The sequence below is a fragment of the Malurus melanocephalus genome, unplaced genomic scaffold, assembly GCF_030028575.1.
Source record: "Malurus melanocephalus ecotype Western Australia unplaced genomic scaffold, MMel_1.1 scaffold_29, whole genome shotgun sequence".
Classification (NCBI taxonomy): domain Eukaryota; kingdom Metazoa; phylum Chordata; class Aves; order Passeriformes; family Maluridae; genus Malurus; species Malurus melanocephalus.
Window position 1 is genome coordinate 3,442,339 of NW_026623261.1, and position 18,162 is coordinate 3,460,500.

The 18,162-nt window shown below is 41.9% G+C and overlaps 1 protein-coding gene across 2 annotated transcripts; it reads left to right on the plus strand.

The window, feature by feature from the left end:
- Nucleotides 1–1,002: 1,002 nt before the first annotated feature.
- CDCA7L (cell division cycle associated 7 like) lies at nucleotides 1,003–17,944 on the plus strand. Of its 2 annotated transcripts, none has more exons than XM_057363634.1 (10): nucleotides 1,003–1,088; nucleotides 5,894–6,037; nucleotides 9,208–9,312; nucleotides 9,770–10,126; nucleotides 11,815–11,889; nucleotides 12,978–13,160; nucleotides 14,535–14,666; nucleotides 15,459–15,608; nucleotides 16,261–16,397; nucleotides 16,742–17,944. In XM_057363634.1, the coding sequence occupies exons 1-10, from the start codon at nucleotides 1,029–1,031 to the stop codon at nucleotides 16,770–16,772; spliced, it is 1,374 nt and encodes a 457-aa protein (XP_057219617.1). In that variant the 5' UTR covers nucleotides 1,003–1,028; the 3' UTR covers nucleotides 16,773–17,944. The 2 variants fall into 2 exon arrangements, with proteins under 2 accessions (XP_057219617.1, XP_057219616.1); XM_057363633.1 differs by having other exon boundaries at nucleotides 1,007–1,088; nucleotides 14,532–14,666.
- The last annotated feature ends 218 nt before the right edge of the window (nucleotides 17,945–18,162 follow it).

Consider the following 18,162-nt stretch of genomic DNA (forward strand, 5'->3'; position numbering starts at 1 on the left):
AATTTGATGTATTCTCTTTTTTCCCCCAAGTAAAGTTCTGTGATTAGACTTTCCACTATATGTGATATTTTGAAATTTGAATTCACTTGCTGTTTCAAGTAACCAGCTYTGCTTCCCATTTCTTTCACCTGTAGGTTTTGCTTTCACAGCGAGGTTTAAGACTGTTCACTTGGGAAGCTGGGAAAGACATTTAAAGTTCCCCTGTGCTTGGCACTGGTGAGGCTGCAGCTCGAGTTCTGTTTTCTGTTCTCACTACAAGAAAGACATTGAGGTGCTGGAGAGCTGGGGAAGGGTCTCGTGAAGGATCTGGAGCGCAAGTGTGATGAGGGACAGCAAAGGGAGCTGGGGTTGTTTAGCCTGGAGAAATGGGGGCTCCTTATTACTCTCTACAACCATCTGAAAGGAGGTTGTAATGAGGTAGGGGTTGGTCTCTTCTAAGGAACAAGCGATAGGACAAGAGGAAATGGTCTAGATTCTTCCAGGGAAGGTTTCTTCACTTAAAGGGTGGTCAGGCATTGGAACATGCTACTCAGGGAAGTGATGGAATCACCATCCCTCAAAGTGTTCAGAAATCATATRGATGTGGCACTTGGGGACTTAGTGGTGAACATACAGTGCTGAATTAATGGCTAGACTTAACGATTCTATGTTTCGAAAGCGACATCGTCTGCAATGCCCCCCCCCCCCCCTTCTGTTTTTCCAGAGGTTTTCAAGAGGCTTACACTTCTCGCTTGTATTGCGTAAAGAAACATTTTAAGTTATTTGGAGGATGAAAGCACGGCAAAGCCTGCCCCTTTCAGACGAACAGCTGCCGCCCCGCGAGGAGYGATGCAGAAAGCACGGACGATGCTGGTTGCCCAGGGCTCCACAGCAGCATCCGACAGCAGTAGCCCATCCCCAGGCAGGCCACAGGGGGTGCCCCGTCCCCCCACCCGCTTTCCCGCCGCTGCCGGACGGCTCCACCCCGCCACCACCCCGCGCCCCTCCTCCTCCTCCCTCCTCCTCCTCCCGCGGCAGCGCGGGCGGCCATGGCGCGGCGCGGCCGGCGGCGGCGGGGGGCGGCGGTGGCGGCGGGGACCCGCGGAAAGGTGAGGCGGCCCGTGGGCGGGCGGAGCGGGGCGCGGGGTCGAACGGCCGGGTCAGGGAGCCGGCCCGCAGCTTTCTGCCTGCCCGGGACAGCGGCGGCCTTTGTCCACTGCCCGCGGCGTGAGGGGTCGGGAGAGCTGCCCGCCAGCCCCGGCGGGTTCAGMGCCAGCGGCGGGGCGGCTTCCCCTGCGCGCCCGCGCCACTCCCGCCCGCAGCGCGCCGTGCGGGGCAGCGAGCGGCCCGCSGTCCCGCCGAGCGCCATCCACGTGGCGGCGGCTCCGCGCTTGTAAAAGGCCGGGAAAGGCGTGGATGCCGCCCTCGGGGCGGCCCCGAGGCGCTCAGCAGCGGCATGGGACAACCGCGGCCGTGCTGGGACCTGTAGCGCCTCTAGTAAAGGTTGATGAGGAGGAGCTTTGTTAATTAATTAGTTGTGAACCTGGGGGTGTCACTTTATTTACTTTTAATTCTGCCCGCCTTTTTGTTTTTGTTTTTGTTGTTGTTGTTGAAACGCCGCGATGCCACCGCAGACACATATCTGAGTTGCCTGAGAGGTATGCTTCCATCCGCTGTGGTCTGGTCCAAGCCTGGTGGTGCATGTTGGGATGCATCAGGCTGATTGTGTGCTTTTTAATCTTAGGAGGTGGTGTGGTTATAGAATCATAGAATACTTTGGATTGGAAGGGATCCCATCTAGTCAATGACCCCGAAAGAGCAGTGCCATCTTTAAGCTAGATCATGTTRCTCAGAGCCCATCCAGCCCGACCTTGAGTGTTTCCAGGGATGGTGCATCCGCCAKGTCTCTAGACAGTCTGTTCCAGTGTTTTACCATTCTCCTTAYATATATAGTCTAAATTGACTCTCTTTAAGTCATGGTGAGCTTCCCATGTGGTGGAAAGGAGTGAGGAAAAATTCAGCATCTCAAGGCAGCTCTTGGGTTTCTGTGGAACTGGATTGTTATAGAGACCCTGGAATATTTGTTAGGACCTCTGTCCTCTCAGAGACTTTGTAAACCTTCTGCCTCTGTATGACCTCAGGCCCTTCAGGTTTGAAGGGCACTCTAAAACTGTTTGGGAGAGCCCTGGTTGAAAATAGACTCAAATGGCACTTCTCACCTCTGGTGTTCCAACACACTACTCTTACCATCCACTAGTTCCCTTTCCGGTGCACAGCTTAAAAGTCTGCACATCATGTTTCTTTTAAGGCTCAGCAGAGGGGAGGGCACTGTCTGTTCTTGGTGCTTTCCTGTTTCTGATGGGAGTTTGTTTTTGTCTGAGCACAGCCTTCTGCTGGCTCTGCCTTGTCTTCATGATATGTTGGTGAACAGTGAGTTCAGTCCTGCCTGGGCCAGAAGGAACACTGGGGCTTGGACAGTAATTAGGCATCACCGTAGATGAAAAGGATGCTCTTGCATTATGCAGAATTAATTCAGAAATAGCTGTTACCACTGTTTGGATTGGTGAGAGATTAGATGGTACAAAGGAAGAAATAGTAGCAATTGACTGAGTGTTTGGATTGTGTTCGTGTGCTGGCATGCTGATCTTCACAGTATTACCAGCATTTTTGAAGAGTTGGAAATAGTTTCCAGGAAGGTTTTTCTATGKGAGGTGACATTTTAAATGACTCGCCATGTGATTATGATACTTGGGCATTCCTTATTTTAAGATAAAGTAGCTTTATGGGCATTAGCTTATTATCAGTCTAAATAAAGCTATGTAGAAACTGTATTCTGCTGTTCTGAAAATAGCAGAATTTACCAAAATTTCATGGGGTTACTTGGATTTAGCAATAGGTTAACTGGTATGAAAATTGCCAGAACTCTTTGAGGGAGCATTCTGAAAGTCCCAGGAGTTGCTGTGACAGATTAAAGGCTCAGGCATAATCCATCTTCAGGAATACACTTCACTGTCCAGGGGATTTCAGGGTTTTGTGCTGTAATGCTGTTGAGAAATTCTGGAGGTTATCTGGGGTCTTCCTTGCCTTCCTAGATTTCATTGATGCCCATGAATTTCAGGCTGACTGTGTGGTTGACAGTCCGGTTGAAAATGCATCCAGACTGTGTCATCTTTTGCATTGCCATGGGGGACTTAGCATCTCTGTGCCTTCCATGTCTTTAACATGTTTGTATGATACTTAAGAGTTTAGAGTGCTGTTTGCCTTTATGGTCCAGTGGAAAAACCAGGATCTTGACTACAAAATAGTTTTGGTTTATTGGTTTGGCACTTCCTGATGTTCTGGCTGGGGCCCTCTATTCTTGTAYTGCTGCCCACAATTGTCAACTTTGAAATGCTTCCCTGTTCGGTTATTCCTTTGAGGTGCGAGCCAAATGCGGTGCCTGTAACCCTTGGGTGGGATGCCTTAGGCTTCCTTCTGGACTGAACTTGGGACAAGTCAGGAGGCTTTCCAGCATGTGGTGAAGGTGTGACTTTGCACAGGTTTGGTTTGTGTGAGTATCTGCTTGGGATTAAAMTTTGGTTATTTCAGTTTGACTGAGTTTGAATATGACTGAAATTGTCTGTCCTACAAATGAACCCATGACAATAGAGATGTTTGCTKCAAGATTGTCTTTGATGTCAGTGGACTTTTCCTGGGAATAAGCTTGTCTTGCGATTTCAGGTATAGAAATAAAGGATTTCAGGTGTAGAAATAGTGTTGCAGATCAAGATTCATCATGTGACTTCTCTTTCTAAACTTCTGGAATATGCCCACCTTGTACATGTTGTAAGCCCTTCTGGTAAAACGGGGACTCATCAGTGACCAAACTGAGATTCTTCATAGTCAGGCTAAGGGAAGTGAGTCACAAACTAAAAATCCTTAACGTTCTGCAGTAAGTTACTTCAATCTGTAGCAGTGCCTTAGAATTTGGGAATGCAAAAAGATTTTAAAAAGTCTTCTGCTGGGAAAGAATATTTGTAGTTGTTGTTCGAAATCAGTAATTACAGCCCCATAATGACTCCTCTGGTGCAGATGCAGAAACAATATGTGAAGGAGAAGAAATCAGGCATACAGTAGTCACAGCAGTGGCTAACTAGCTGTACATTAGCACAAGAATTAATGCAGTGGCTCCTGGAAGCAATTTATTCACAGCAGTGAGGCTCCCAGCTCCTTGGATATTTTTCCATTAAAATGCACAATGCTTCATTTTTAGCACTGCTCTGTACTGAGTGAATCCTGTCACAGTAGCGAAAGAGATTCTGGATGTTCACTGTAGGAGATGGGAGTGAGGGAATATCCAGTGGGGTTTGCATACAGACTGCATGGGTTTTAGCAGCCATGTGTTGGGTCATGCCATTATAGGCCTGAGAGGGTCAGTTTTGCAGAGGTGAATTTTACTCTAGCTYAAGCAACAGTAAATTGCTTTTGCATCAGCCTACATCAGCTTTATAAAAGCAGAACAAGAATAMAATTAGGCCCATGTTCACCCTTTATGCCTTGGTCAAGGAAGTGTAACTTTTTCAGCAATGTTATTTTCGGAGAATGACCCTCCTTTGGGTCGTTTGCCTTGTCACAAAAAAAGAAATACATATTTATAGGGGGCCCTGTATGAGCAACCTTGGTTTTCTATGATAGTGAAATAGGGCAGTCTGCTCTCAGTTCTGAGCTTCATCTCTGAGATGTGCTGTTGAATATTCAGGGCTGGAGAACAACACTTTCAGGTGAGGAATTGGCCTCTAACCAGGCAGTCATTGCTCTCACATTCCTAAGAGTTAATGAGAGGAGTGGGAAATCTCTGCTGTTACTAAATTGCAGTGAGGCTCATTTCACGTTATAGTAGTGTGTATGAGGTGTACATGTAGGAGATGTAGGAGATGTGTGTCCGGATGCTGATGAGGAATGCAGTTACTTTTCTTCCTGCACATTTGTGTGACTAGCTAAATGGTTTTGCAGGTGGTACTGGGATGTGTTAAAAATGTATTCTAAAACTTGGTAAAATGCCATCTTCCTTGTTTTTTAAGGCTTGATGTACTGATCCCATCCTTACACACACCAGATCCTAATGCAGTCCAGGTGGGAACTGTTTGAAGGCTTCCTTACTGTCCTGGTACATGCAGAGGCTTATCTGAAGTGTTTGGTATGAAGTATGTGGTCCAGTGGGATCGTTGGATGTGGTATTACGAGTCTCCTAGGCTRGGACTGGACTTCTTGGACTCTGAAGTTGTGACCTTTGTCACCTCRGGAAGGCTGCTGCCTGCCCTTGGCTGTGCTTCCTCCTCTCCTGATGGGCCACATCATGGACTTCTAGCAAAGGAGAAGTTTGGTTAACACATTTTCACTTTCTTACCAAGGGCGCAGGAAAAGCTCTGTGACAGTACTGACCAAGGAGAATGAGTTGCGTTGGTTTTATTTTTGGGCTTAGCTAAGTGTCTGCTGAAGTCTGTAATAGTTCTGTCAGATTTAATGATGAGGTTGYTTTGTTCTTTAGCATTGTGTTATGTTTGAAGTTTATATTCCTCACCTCTGAGTCCTCAGTGCTCTGAAAGGGGGTTTCATCAGGATGGGTTTTCCCATGGATAAAGGTGCCTTGCAAAGATGAGGCAAACATCTGAGGTACTTTTTGTGTGGAGTTGAACACTCTGTGTATTGCATCCCCTCCCTAATCCCAGATCCTGAGTGTATTCAGGGATTAAAACAGTCTATGGAGAATTTTCCTGGAGTTTAACTAAATAAGATACCATTTACACATAGCATATTTTGTGGTACAGATTTGTACTTGCATAGGAATATGAAAATAAGCTGTACTGTTGCCAATTTGAGTTTTCCTGGTAAGTTGTTGTGTGTGACTCATATTTTCTGTCTTGTTTTGAATCAGAAACAGATACCCAAGGATGTGGCCAGCATTTTCAATGCCTCCAGTGACAGTGAAGATTTTCCAGGGTTTCAAGATGAACCCAAACGGAGCTTCTTGTCAGAGAACAACTGTGCTAATTTTGATTCTCTGGAGTCTGGAAAAGAGGTAGGAACAGATTGMCATAGTCCAGTTATACTCTACTTATGCAGTTGTGTTCTGAGCCTGTGTCAAAACTGTGTGCTTGCACCATAACCCATAATTTGTAGTCCTCATATTAAAAAATTAATATAAACAAACATGGTATCCTTTTTAGGGTTTAGTGGTTGCTTTTGAAAATTCCTTCATAGTATAAATAAGAAAATGGGTTTCACTGGAAGGTGGGTTTAAGTGAAATAGGTAAGTGTAGCAAGCAGGAAAAAGACAATTACCATCCTGGAAAGTTGTTTTTAGATATATAAGACAGTGCAAATGCATGAAATTAGATGGGCATTTGTGAATATGCAGACTTTAGGGTATTTCTTCCAGAAATTTCTCCATGCTGTCTCTGCACTAAAATCATATTTTAAATGGTGACCCAGAGAAACCCTCAGCTCCTGCTAGGATAGTCCAATTTGCTCGTTCTTTGCTCTCTTGATGGTGAAATAGCTTGGATTATCACGATGATTTGATGTTTTTTCTTCTCTGATTTGGTAGCTGGAGACACCAGCTGAATTCACAAGATAGAACTGGTGTTCTGTTTTGGCTGTCAAAAAATTTAGYTTTTAGTCTTTTAGAAACTTATAATTATGTAATTGATAGACATGGGCTAATGTGTTAAAAGATACCTTTGCCATTTGTGCTCTTGCAAAGGTCTCTCTGTTTCATTAATAAGAAAATTTAATTTTTTTTTTTCTTTTATTTCCCTAGTCCATGAGGGCAGCACCTGGTTAAGAGGTGCTGATGACAGGAAAAATGATTAATGTTAGCCAAGGAAACAGACAGAACAAGTATGTGCTGTTTCTGAGCCTTTAAAGGCAAATGACCCCAGGAGAGTGCAGAAACCTATTGGGGGTAGTACAGTCTGTGCTATGGAAAAAGTGTCCTAAATGTAATGAACTGTACTGGGTGCTAGATTGGTTTGTAATTTTGTTGCTAGACAGCAGTAATGGTAACTTCAGAAAACCAGGAGGCAGCTTGCTTTTGCATTTGTGTCTTTGTGGAGAGCACCAAGAAGGGTCAGTGGGGAGAGGTGGTGGTGGTGAAGGGGAAGCTTGTTGGGAGCTTCTGCTTCTGCCTGCTTTGGGGACTACAGACACCTGACTGTACTTTTCTCTCCCTTGACTTCCCAACTTGTGAAATAGTTTATGATAGTCATCTCTTCTGCAAAGCATTTTAAAACCCTCTGATGAAAAATGCCGTGGAAGAGCTAGGTACTGTTATTTTAACAGGTATTGCTGACAATCCCAGTGAGACTTGTTCCRGATTTACAGGTGGCATTGCAACCTTCCTTAATATTCCTCTCTTTCCCTTGGGATGAGAACTATTTTAACTCTCAATCAGTATTGAATTTAACTCTCTTATCACTAAGTGGTACAGTAAAAATATCCTGAGTTCCATCCAACTGTAGCATRATCTGTAGTCCTTGCACATCAGGGCCTTGCGTCAGAATGAGCATTATCCACTAAGGCACCACTGTTCCTGCAAAAGACCACTGGTACATGTTGTGCAGGAAATGAAAAGGTTTTGGTGTGAAGGGCAAAATGATGGGAAGTTCAGAAAAATTYAGCAGTTCTTGAGAGAGGAGGCAAGGTAGCTGCCCTGCTGGGGTGGCAAATGAGCTGTTAGTGCATCAGGTTGGATGCTGAGGTGCAAATGAGTTGACAAGTAGTGACCTCTGCGTGCCTGCTTTTCCTCAGGGCTTTCTGCAGTCTGGCTCCCATAATCTCTGCACTTCTGCTGAGCTCCCACAATTTCTCCAAAAAGTGTCCCTGATGTGTATTTTACCTGGTGTAGACTGTTCTTGATAGATGAACAGTRTAGGTCTAAATGTGTTACTTTTTGTTACTTTAGCTAACAAATAGCATATTTCCCCCCCCTCAAACTTCATTGTGGAATTTAATGGAAACACAGAATACATGAAAACTTCAGTTTCCTTCAAGAAATGCAATTTAACTTTAAAGTAACTTCCCTATTGTGTTTGTTCCTTTCTCAAGCAGCTGCACTGCAGCTATCAACAAAAGAATAAAGTAATTTTCCTCAGAGAAAACTCATTACAATTACCCATAATAATTTGTAGATGTTTAAGTGTAAAGAAACAGCATATGCAGTAGCTCCCCCTCCCATTCGCCTTTAAGTTTTTCCACTCAACTATTGTATCTTTTTTTCACAAGATATTATCTTAAAATAGAGAAGTTTGTAATTAAAGTCAGAGAAGTGAGTGTGTTGAAAGGAAGAATAAAGATATTTAGCAAATGTATTGTATTAAAGGTCATTTTTGYTTCTTGTGTGGGAGGAAAAAATAACAGAGGAAAATTGTGGAAACAAACTTATATGTTGCTGACTTTCAAGAGGCAGGTATGCTGTGAGCATAGTTTATATTCCTGCCAGGAACAAGTGTTTCATGAGATTAACGGGAACAAATTGACAGGGTGTTCTACTAGTTCTTATTGGAACTATGGAAATATATTTCTATTTAGTAAAAGCCTTGTGCTTAATTGGAATGTAACATGCATATCATAGAGARTGTTTTAAAGAGATGTTTTTAGTTCCTGGTGTATAGGCTGAAATTGAAGAGCTATCTACCGTAGAACACATGTGAATGATAAACTGCAAAAAAAACAGAGTTGAGAAGTTAGAAGGTGGAGGGATGTTAGTCAGGCTGTTCAGACTCTGTGGATTTGTGTTGGTATTGGTCAGTTCAGTGATGGTCTAATAGCATGAGGAGCAGATGCCATATATTTTTTGTATTTTCTTCTAGTCAAGGCTTTTTTTTTTTTTTTACATCCCGAGGAAAGTGTATAAACCAACATTATAAATTACACACAAGAAAACAGATAGTTTATTTTTATTGGGTAGTAATGAAGAAGGGGAAGAAGAGGGGAAGAARAAAGTTTCCCCCACAAGAAGTAGCTCAGTTAAGGCCCTGTCCTCAAAATGAATWGAATAAATCTTGCTAAGTTAAAATAACTCAGTGTTGAAACTCTGAATGTTGTCTTTTGATTGGCTTTGCCTGCAAAGTGCTTTCACAATATGCCACCTAGCTGGCACTGTCTTGACCCTGAAAACCTGTTTATTGTGGCTGTGTGAATACTCTGTATCTGACTGTGTCTCACAGCTGACAAGTGGTRTGTTTGCAGGGGCTCCGGTTTCAGTCCAGATACCTCACTGAAGAGCTGCGGAGGATTTTCACTGAGGACACTGACTCTGAAACGGAAGTGTTTGAAGGCTTCACTTCAAACGAGGTACATGTGAACAAGAAAGAAGTTCTGGTAAAGGCAGTCACACCTACATGTGAATGTATATGTTGACTTCTTTGTTTTCTGTGTAAACCTCATGTTCTAATAGGAATTTTTCTTATACGCTGTGATGTTCTTTCTGTGTTGATGTGCCGAGTTAAACGTGTTGTCTTAAAAGAGAAAGAATGCTTTATTTAGTGTAACATCACATGTTAGGAATGTTCCACTGCTTGTAGATTGTACTGAGCAGCACTGTTCTTGCCAGACAATACTAATATGTAGGTGTTTTGTTGATCTTTGCACAGGAAGAAGTTGCCTACTGTGAACTTCAAAAAATTGTTGATTTAGGTGAATTTATGATGGTGCCTTTGGGTGGAGAGACTGCTGTCTAGAACTAKTGGTTTAAAAATTACCTTTCTTGTRTCTGAGCCAATAATGTAACAMAGGATTTTTCTGCCTCTAGACGGTGGAGTCAGACTTGAGTGATGAAGAACCTGATAATTTATTGGGTGATGAGAAAGAAGAGGAGGAAGAGGTGAAGAAGGTTTCCCCTAAGAGAAGAAGCTTTGGCCTTCGTGTTGCTTTACAGTTTCCCACCAGAAAGTCATCTGAGAAAAAAGTGCCTGAACAGGCTTTGCCTGAAGGACCTCTAAAGGACAGTGAATCCCTCGCAGCTCTTTCAAAAGAAGTAAGCTGCAAGCAGTCAGACAAACTAGAGGGCTCTGCTTCAGAGTCTGAAGAAGACATTAAAGAAACACAGGAGGAAAGTTCAAGTGCACTGCTTAAGAGAGCCATGAATATAAAAGAAAATAAAGCCATGGTAAGACTTTTAAGCAGTGTTTTGTTCTCTGACATTTACATCCAAGTACTTAGCTTTAGCATATTTGAATTTTGGGGTCCCTGCTGTGCCGTGCTGGAACTTTGGGAAAATCTTATGGTGAATTTTTCTACCTGGAAAACCCTAAAGGACCCTCAGCACTCAGATAAAATAACCTCAATAGGACTAGCCTGGTAAACCAGAGTACAATTAAGCATTTTTAGTGTGGATGTGAACAAAGTTACAAATTACCAAGTTCTGCAGCCTTATATTCAGAACATTTCAGAAAACCAGCTGGTCATTTTGCATGGTTTSTGGTGTCATTTGCACAATAGTGTTTCTACTTTTTGTTTGTGTATGACAGATCTGCTGCAGTTACCGATTGGAAAGCCAGCTAAAATCTTATTGAGGATGATAAATGTAATTTTTCTATTGTGTGGGATGTGATTTTTACAGTTATCCTTTACTATGTAACTGCTGAACTTGCGTGTATGTGTGTAGAGAGACTGATAATTTCCTAATGTTTTTTCCTCTATTATCCAGCATGCCACCAGCTTTCTTTAATTATCATGCTGCTCTAATTTGAACTGATGTTTGGTCTTTAGTTGCTCCATGAGTTTTATTGTGTTTCAGCAAAAGTTGCAGCTTCCAAGCAGTCTTGGGACTCAAGCAGTACCTCTTGGGTGTGTGGGCCTGCAGCTCCTGTGTAAAAGCTCACTTCAGCGTTGTACCTGCATTTCTAATCTGCCGTGTATCCCCACTGCTGTTGTGTTATTCTTGCTGTACCTTGGCCCTTCTCACCTTCCATCTTCCTTGCAGTTCAACCACTGTGAAATTCACTGGCATCCGAGGAGCAGTACTGTAATGGTGTTAAATAGCTCTTAATAAATGCCACACTGAAGTATTTGCTGAGAAATGCTGTATTCAGCTTTTAATCTCTTGATGGCTTTTAATCTCTTGATCTCAGAGAGCTTGGCTCATCCTCACTACCACTGGCTTTTCAGAAGTTAGCCTCCTTCTGGAATTCCAGAACAGGTCAGTGGTTTTTTTGTATCTATCAGCCACTGCTTCTGTGGAAATGTACCTCCAAGACATCTCCTACGTAGTACTACAGATCATCATCCTGCTGAAGTGCTTCTTGTGCTGTMCATGCATCAGAACATGCATGCATTGGGGGAACTGCCAGTGGGGCTTAGTTGCTTTATGACTTTGTAATGAGCATGTACCCAATGTCTGCACTGCTTAAGGGAATGCTGAGTCCCCTGGCAAAGATCACAAATGCATCTGCAGTCAGTAAAAGCTCATGGGGAACACCTTTCTGTCTTCTGGCACCCTGTCTTTCTTTCTCCTTCCTATCATATGAACTGAATTTCTCATTATCAGTCATGGATGTCATTACCATCTTATAATGCACTCCTTTGGTGCAGTTTTGACAAGATATTATCTAAATCTGGCTAGCTCTAATTCCYAGTAAGAATTAGTAGGAGCTATGAAGTTAGTATTGTTGGCAGAATTTTTGCTTGTTCAGGGGTAAATGAACTCTTTTTATGAGCCTGACTTTATTTGCTTCCAGAAAGGTTTCATGCACATGTTTAGCTGTAATTTGAAATGCATGTGAAGAGTGGATGATAGGTGGTGTTGCTTTTTCGCAAGTTGTGGTGAGTTTTCAGTGTGACATCCCTTGATTCCAGCTTGCCCAGCTGCTGGCAGAACTGAATTCCATACCGGACCTGTTCCCAGTGAAAACGCCCACCTCGACTCCTTCGGTAAGTGCCTGGTACTGGTTGGTGTGACAGTTTTTGTTAGACTTAGGATTAACATGTTTCATCAGAAACTTTCACCAAGTTTGTTCTGGTTTTCTTTGGGTTTGGTCACTTCATTTGTACAGATTTGCTGTTGGACCAGAGATTGTATGAGGAAATGGAATTTTATAAGATAATTTTTGAAGAAATGCAAAGACCAATGGGATGCTACTTTTGCTCCAGGAATACCATTGAGATCTTAGACAAATGTCTGTGTATGTGGTAATAAGGAAGAGTAGTTGCTTYCCTTTGGGTTTAGATCCTGTTATTTTCCCTCTTGTGGATTTTTCTTCTAAAATATACACTTCCCAGYAGAGCTGTGCTCATGAAGTTGAACCATTCAGCACAAACTGGRATGATATTGCAATAACTTCAACTGAATTTTCTCAGGTTTAAGCTGAGGAGTGTCAAYCCTTCTTAGTTCTCTGTAGAGTAGTATTTTTCCACATATATTATAAACTGAAGAGATTTGAGGAAACATTGCTGAACCGTGTCTTTGGTAGATGTCCATGCAGGACTTTTGTTGTGTGAATTCAACCACAYAGTGGTTGGCTGGTCTGACAATATGAAGAGAGTATCTTGCATCTCCCMAGAATTTCCAAAATTTGGGAATCTTTAACTAAATGAAGCAGCTTCTTAATACCCTTTCAGTTAAAAACGTTTAAAAGAAAATTACCTAGAATTCATATTGTTCCTCAAAGGTGTATTTAGATTGTGGGAAAACCTGCATATTTAGCTACCAAAGAACAGTGAGAATTAGCTTCCACCCTAAGATGCCACATGTTAAAGTTTGGTATATGTGATGTTAATTGGAATTGAATTTCCCGTGAAAGTGTGGTGTTTTTAAAGTAGCAAAAAGGTATAGTGTGTAAGTACTATATGTAAAAAYGCTAGAAATTGGTGGGGTTTGGCTTAACAAATAAAGAGTGTGAGAACAGCAGATCAATTCATGATAGTATAGGTGTGGTACAGAGATTTTCAGGTTGTTTCTAGTGTTCAACACTACAAACATAACTGAAAGGACAGTTACTGGAACTTCCTTCTCTTTCTAGAAACAGAAGAAAACCCCAAGGAGGACATTTTCTGAAGGCCAGATAACACGTCGAATGAACCCAACCAGAAATGCTCGTCCACCAGAAAAATTTGCCTTGGAAAAATTCACTGTGTCAGCTGTCAAATTTGCAGAACACATCCGCAGCTATAGACAACAAAACCTCTTGAAGAGACTCAGTGTGGTATTTGCCAAATTTTGATATCTCYAGTAGTCAGGAACTAGGAAACATTTAAATGGTTGACCAGCACTTAGACCAGACATCACATCCTACACAAGGTGTTGAAAATCTTTTTTATTTTTCTAATTGTTGGGATTAGCTACAGAAGGAGTTATCTCCAGGCCTTTCTGTTTCATCTTTCACYGGTTAAGTGGGCTCTATTTGTTGCCAGTGCTATCCAAGCATAACAAGGTGGTTTACTTATGGTCTGTTATTTATTCTTTACTGGAAGATTACTAGAGCCCATGTTGCAGAAGGCTTTGGAGTGGCAAGGCAGTAGAGTGGTGGAGGTGGCAAAGCAGATCTTCCCTGTTATCAGACTCAGAAAAAAAGGCACAAATGCTTGTCTGGAAATAGCAGAGGGAAGATATGAGTTATATGGCTGAACTGAGAATTGATTAAGGGAATCTGCACCAGCAAACTGCTCATGTACAGGCTGGCAGGTTTTACTCTTGCCTGTTTTTAAAAATCTGKTTTTTTCTCCTTTAGCTTATTGTGGTAAATTTTCTTGCTTATATTTTCTGTATATGCTTACAAGAAAGACTTTTAAGTTTGAATCCTCACAGACTGGATCTCAGTTTTGCTTGTAGGAGCAAGTGCTGGGCATAGTTGAAGTGTTGCAAAGGGAAYTTGGCTATTAGAAAAAGTGGAGTAGCACCAAATGAGAAGCTGGGCTGGTAAATTACTGTTTTGGACAGAACCGAGCTGATCTAGAGTGAAGGACAAAAGAGGTCTTCAGAGACAGATAAGATTTACSCATAGGGGTCAAAGAGAATGGTATTTAGAAGGAAAAAAAGATCTCTTAATAGTGAATGGAGTACTCTCTTCCAGAGAGCAAACGAGGTTATAAGGAAGGGCTGGGTATGCCAGGACTAACCTAAAACTTCAGTAAAGGATTTTCTCAGGACCTAGAGATTGTCATTGAAGAAAGCAATTGGAGAATATACAAGGAGGTTAAAGGAGGAAAGCATGGGAGGCAGATCATTGCAGTTTCTTATTTTGAGAAGGAAGAAATGGAATACGCAGAGTTACAATGAAGGAGTGCAGGGAATGCAAAGAAAAGTTAGCAGTAAAACATGTCAGGGATTTTTGCRAATAGAAGTAGTAATAATGGAAAGGAATTAAATAGAATTAATAAAAAATGTGGTAGAGAAAASATTATGGAGGAGAGGGAGAGAAAGAGGCAGTGATGTTTTGGAAACTATTCCCTGTTCTTCCAGTGGTGCATGAGCCTATAGTCTGCCAATTCTAAGCTGCGCACGTTGTAAAGGAATTTGTCACCAGGTATGGTGACAGAGGCTTCATGACAAAAGGTACTGAGATGAGTTTGTTTAGCAGGGGGATTGTGGAGTACGCAAAAGAAGGAGATCATCAAAGTATTCGTCTCATCGTCCAGTGGAAGATATAACTGAGGAGGACTTGGACAACATCGCAATCAGTGTTAGAGACAAAATCTATGACAGAGTTCTAGTAAGTGGTTGCCATATTCTTCAGTGTGTTTGCGTGCTTGAAATTAAAAATCTCTCACTACTTTACTGATGTTTGGTAAAAGGTATCCTATCCTGAGATATTGGGGAGTACAGCTCATCATTGGTATGTCACACAAGTATAACTTTAAAAGCTTTGCCAGACTTCTGTGGCCTTGGCTATGCTGCTTGACATTCCCCATTGCCTTTTGCCTCTGAAAAGAAATGCTTTTGTGCTGCAGAGCTATTAARTGAAGTTTGCTATAGCTATTACTTGCCACTGGTAAGAGTTGGCATCATTTTTCTCTCTCATTCTTACTAATAAAAATGTTGTGTTGTTCCATTAAATAATAGTGATCCCTGCTGTTCCTTGCACACATGGAAATGACATTTCTGTACAGGCTGTGTAGTTTCCAAMGTTCTTATTGGAGCTCCTCCTCCTTGTTTTCACTGGATTTGGCTATTATTGATTATYATGAAGATCAACTTACCTTTCTCTTCATGTTATTGGCAGACATGAGTCACAAGATCATTTTCTCAATAGTGTTAAGTTTTTCCTAGAGAGAAGAAAGAGGAAAACTGTGACATAAGGCTCATGTAATTTGAGACTTCAAATGCAACTGAAACTGGGCCCTGTAAAATTCCTAGTATTCCTATATGATTTGTTATAATAACAGAACTTGCCATTTATTGTTTAATTTGATTTTGAAGTTTGTGCTTGTTATTAAGAAAGTTCATCAATGAGTATTTAAGRTGTCCTTTTTACATCCATGTTTCTCTTCCTTTCCACCTTTAGGGTAGTACTTGCCACCAGTGTCGACAAAAGACAACTGATACAAAGACAATCTGTCGCAACCAGGGCTGTGGAGGAGTAAGGGGGCAGTTTTGTGGACCATGTCTTCGAAATCGATAYGGAGAAGATGTGAAGTCAGCTCTGCTTGATCCTGTATGTATCATTCTAGAGTCTGGTGTGAAAGTATAATGAGTAGAGTTTCKTTAGTAATCTGTGATGATAAGAGTATGCTCATGGTAACATGGTGTTCAGACTTTCTTGCCAAGAGCAGTACTAACTAATGGCTCTGATGTGCTGGCCCAGTGTGGCAGTGGCTGCTCTATTTGCAACTGGGCTTTTATGTGCAGTTGCTGAGCAGCTTGGAGATGCCTCGCTTCAYGTACCAGCTGGGTAATTCAGACCCAGGAATTGTGCTGTACTAGCAGGCAGAGAGAACCAAAGGAACTTGTCACAGGGGGTACATATCTCTTTCTAGGTAGTTGACTGCAGTCAGCCTAGCATAGAATAAATTGTCRTTAGCCATTATAGAGGACTTCAGTCTATTTGAAAATCAGTACTGAGCACCTCAGAGAATGTGAGSCTTCTGAGTAAGAAGTATTCAAGCACTTAATAATTTCTCTAATACTGCAGAATTTGGAAASTGTTAATAAGGTTGGCTGGCTGGCTCCTAGAGGCTTTTAAAACCTTGCCCTGAACTATCATGTTATAGGGAAGCCATACTCATGTTTCTCTGAGCAACAGGAAGGCAAATACAGTGTTTTTCATAACTTGTTTTTACCCCCCTCCCATGTTCACACCCTTGCAGGCCTGGATCTGTCCTCCTTGTCGCGGGGTGTGCAACTGCAGCTACTGCCGSCGGCGGGACGGGCGCTGTGCCACAGGCATGCTTATCCACCTGGCCAAGTTCTACGGCTACAACAATGTCAAGGAGTACCTGGAAAGGTGAGAATCCTGCCCTGTGGTCATTCCTTTTTAAACTGTTGTAGCCCTTTAAATAACATTTGACTTCTTGTGCCCTTGGGCAAATCCTGCACCTATGCAAAGAAGTTTCTTGGATTTCTGATCTCCTAGGCTGAAATCAGCTTCTCTAAAGTGAAGTATATTGTCTGTGTAAATTAATTTACTTTAAAGATTGAAACACTTTTGCCTGTTTTGAAGTCCCTGTTGGTTGTTTGAAGTGTGTAGATGTGCTGTTTTGAAAGTTACCATCTTCAGCAATGAAAATTGTTGTCTGTGGGGACCCCGCACTTCCTAAAAAGCACTAACACTGTTTTCACATCTTCTAGTTTACAAAAACAACTGGCGGATGGAAAGTGACAGCATCGAACTCAAGCTGTGCCTGCAACTGGTTAACATGTTGACAATTTTGACTACAAAAGTTTATTACTATGTTTTATATGAAATAGAATTGTAGTGTATAGCATATTCATTTCTGTATTGGGAACTTTGTGATTGATATGGTCTTATGCAAAAGATCTCTCAGGAAAATGTTTTGGTAGAGAAATCTACGTGCACAGACCTRTATGTTGAATAAAACGGCACTCTTGAACCTTGAACGGTTAATTTTTAATAGGGCTACACAACCACATGATGGAGAGCTTGGTCAATTTGAGCAATATTTTTATTTATATAATTGTGCAAGTTTGCCGAAAGKGTGTTTAACAACTACCTTCAAAGCCTTCCCGTCTTTAAAGAAACAAAACACCCTTGTCTACCAACTTGACCATAAAGATCCATTTTTCAGCTCCKCTTTCTGAACCTGTTCCACCACGTGTAGTTTATAGAACTTGTCCTTGCAAAGAAGGAGAGGTTACTTTCATCTGAATACCATTTATTCCAGCCAAAGCTGATGCAATCGACCATTGGGAGGATGGTTTTTAAAAACTTTTATTCCAAAGTGCAATTATTGACCGAAACACGAAAGTTGAAGAATGTTAGAAAAACCAAAAATCATCCCAGTGGAAAAAAACAACAAATCTCACCAGCAGTTKTGTGTAATGCACCTGCTGCCTAAAGCATCTACCCAGCAATTGTAACTGGTCTAAATCAGAGTTCAGGATTTTTTTTTTTTTTTGCTTACRGTTCATACTGTCTCAGTTTGAGACAATGTTTTCAGAGAGAAATGTTACAGGATAAATGTTTCCTCTGAAATTTCCTCCGCTCRGCATGTGGTGCGGTGAAAAGATGACGCAGCTCCGGTCTCCAGGAAAAAAAAAGAAACAAAAGTCCAACATGGCCAATCTGGCAACAGTGGAAAACTTGGTGGTAGTCCTCTCCTCACTGAGAGGCAGCCCTGGCTTTTAACTGCCCACACCATCTTCCCAGTCACCCCTGCCCCATCCGGGTCAGATTTAAAGGCTCAAGGACATTTTGGGCATATCAGCAGATGGAATCTAGGAATAGTGTTATTATAAAATCAACCCAAGACACATACTTAGGTATTTTTTCATTTGTGTGACCAGGCTTTCAAAGAACTTTGTTTAAACGCAACCAGGCTTTCAAACAACTTGGTTTAATTTGTATTGCATGTTAAAATGTTAAAATTCTTGTAAGATACACTTTTCATTTTATGTAGAGAGAATAAAGATTGATCTAAAGAGGAGTATTTTGTGARTCAAACTACACCCTGATGCTGATGTTTCCCATTTACTTTCCYATAGCAGGTGTAATGCTGTTTGGAGATCAATAATCATTATGTGGAGAAACA